The sequence below is a fragment of the Arabidopsis lyrata genome (genome assembly GCF_000004255.2).
Source record: "Arabidopsis lyrata subsp. lyrata unplaced genomic scaffold ARALYscaffold_1, whole genome shotgun sequence".
Taxonomy (NCBI): Eukaryota; Viridiplantae; Streptophyta; class Magnoliopsida; order Brassicales; family Brassicaceae; genus Arabidopsis; species Arabidopsis lyrata.
In genome coordinates this window covers 31,682,436-31,684,782 of record NW_003302555.1, presented here as the reverse complement: position 1 = coordinate 31,684,782, position 2,347 = coordinate 31,682,436, and the positions used below count along the sequence as shown (strand labels likewise).

General features: G+C 40.4%; 1 protein-coding gene across 2 annotated transcripts; it reads right to left on the bottom strand.

The window, feature by feature from the left end:
* Nucleotides 1–738: 738 nt before the first annotated feature.
* On the bottom strand, nt 739–2,105 carry LOC9328005 (dormancy-associated protein homolog 3). Of its 2 annotated transcripts, none has more exons than XM_021012653.1 (3): nt 1,917–2,104; nt 1,547–1,741; nt 739–1,098 (listed from the first exon to the last, which is right to left on the bottom strand). In XM_021012653.1, the coding sequence occupies exons 1-3, from the start codon at nt 2,029–2,031 to the stop codon at nt 986–988; spliced, it is 423 nt and encodes a 140-aa protein (XP_020868312.1). In that variant the 5' UTR covers nt 2,032–2,104; the 3' UTR covers nt 739–985. The 2 variants fall into 2 exon arrangements, with proteins under 2 accessions (XP_020868312.1, XP_020868311.1); XM_021012652.1 differs by having other exon boundaries at nt 744–1,107; nt 1,917–2,105.
* Nucleotides 2,106–2,347: the final 242 nt, after the last annotated feature.

The following is a 2,347-nucleotide window of genomic DNA, read 5'->3' as shown; positions in this document are numbered from 1 at the left end:
TAATAACAAGATCCTCATCGAAGCTCTCACGATACAAATGGAGAAAATGATGGATGCCAAGCTTAAACAAATTACCGATCAGCTTAAGGGGAAAGAGAAAGCGCCGGGTGAACAAGTCATCATCTCGGATGGAGCCCGATCTCGAAAGGAGACGAACCACCAAACCAAGGACCCGTGGAAAGAAACGGCTGATAAAGATGCTCAAGAATACTATAGCAGCCACGGTAATTTTTCTCACTGGAGCAGCCGGAGGACGAGACGTAACGGAGGAGAGAGAGATTTGATGGTCGAAAATCTTGGACGTTACAAGATGAAGGTACCGCCGTTCGCCATGATTCTACACAGAGAAGGAAGTGTCCATCAAAAACCATGAAGAAGGAGGTAAAGGCGGTGAACATGAAGAAGGAGGTGAAAGAGGTCGTGGATCTAATAAGGGTCGGAAGGAATTGTCCGTTGTAGAAACGTCTATATAACAGTTCTCATAATTTGCAATAAATAATAAATCCAGACGACAAAAAAAAAAAACACGGTAGCCCTTACAAGTTTCCTATCTCTATCCATTTGTCCATCTCCTTTCTTGTTCCTTAATTTGCAGTGTAGGAAAAGTTCAAAGAGTCGTTTTCGCATGGCCTATGAAGAGACTTTGATGTCCAAAAAGCAGAATGTAGTGTTTTGACTGCCCTTCTTCGTTACTTGGATATGAGCGATGAGCTAAATTGATTGATAGATAAACAAAACTGAAGTTAAGCATCTACATGTTTTTATTATCATTGCAGCAAAAATTTACAAACGCAAAAAAGCATAACCGAAAAGACGAAATTACATATAGAAACAAACACACAAACAAACTCATACACGCACACATAAGAGAACACCTCTTTGGCCTACAAAAGCAAAATACAACCACTTCATGTTGTCAAAACGACAGCGGTTAAGGGTACTCTGTTTTCTTGTTCTTCTCTCTTTTTCATGATTTTATTAGAGATCACATGCCGTAAGTAGGAGGAGAGCTCCTTGGTCCAGTCTCTGATCCTCCTGCTGCCTTAACGAACGCATCCGACGTCGACCGTCTCCTAAACCGAAAGGGTTCCTTTCCTCCTGCGTTTGCTCCGTTCACATCCCAAAATGATAGCTTTTCGTTAGTAAATTAAACCTCATTTTCATTCACATAAACCATAAAAAAAATTTGACTCTTCAACCATATATTAAAATCTAAGAAACTTCAATGAAATGTTACCATCCACATACTAGTCAAATCTTATTATGTTAGGTACGTATAACATCATTTGATTAGACAAAATTAATGACCTAATTCAACCAAAATGGACTAATCAATAATATCACATAACCAAATTGAAGTAACAAAATCATAATGGACAACACTATGGGACAAATCTTTATCTTATTTTATCGACAAGAACTATGTAAGTGACACTGTGAAATGACAGAACTACCCTTTAACGAATTTGACGAAACCACCCTTTAACGAATTAAGTGACTGTACTGTTTCACCTACACCAACTAATGAATTAAAAAAAAAACTCACCAGAGAACGGAGACAGCGGCGGAGAGAAAGGAGATAGCGGCGGAGTAGAACCGGCCGGCGAAGCCGGCGAAGCCGGAGCTGAACCGCCTTGATAACCCGGTGGTTTAACAATCATGATGCTTCTTGTAACTTTCACTGCCTCTTCCGGTAGCGAATCCTCACCGTACGATCTCGCACTTCCAGCTTCCGGTTGATCTAATCACATCCATTAAAATCAAGATCAAGAAAATTACATCAAACCAACGATTTAATCAATTTTAACATGAGATCGATCATCAGATTCAAATACTTTAGTGCATGTTTACTAATTTTAGATTTATGTTATATAGATTTGATTCATCGGTTCAATTTTTAGCAAAACACGGCGTACCATTGCCGGAGCTAGGTCGGAAACTGAAGGTATGGTGTTTACGAAGCTTGCCAAGGCCGTTTTCTGGCCGTGGACCAGCGACGGTATCATCCCAGAGATGATCAAGTAAGCCCATAGGGTTGAAATTGTTAAGAATCTAAAGTTTTTGGGGTTTTTTGAAACTTGTTGTAGAGAGTTTCCATGTTTCATGAAGGAAGCGATGATTTAAAGGCGATCGGGTCAATCTGAGCCGTTGAATTATGTGTGACGTGGCAGTTGGATCTTAGGTCTACGTAAGGTGGATAAGGTCGAGGATTGGAAGTGTGGGACCCGATAAGGTCGAGATATTTAGATCGGAGTGACACGTGGCTTTCATCGGAGGGTTATAAATGCGTCTCACGTGACCGCATCTCTCGCTATCTTTTTGTATTTACGATCGTGTCCTTAGCTTT

Excerpts from the sequence above, each read along its gene's own strand:
- LOC9328005 (XM_021012652.1), bottom strand. The coding sequence starts at position 2,031 with ATGGGCTTACTTGATCATCTCTGGGATGATACCGTCGCTGGTCCACGG. Across the intron at positions 1,742-1,916 it reads CCGACCTAGCTCCGGCAATG|ATCAACCGGAAGCTGGAAGT; the intron begins GTACGCCGTGTT and ends GGATGTGATTAG. Across the intron at positions 1,108-1,546 it reads GCCGCTGTCTCCGTTCTCTG|CAAACGCAGGAGGAAAGGAA; the intron begins GTGAGTTTTTTT and ends ATGTGAACGGAG.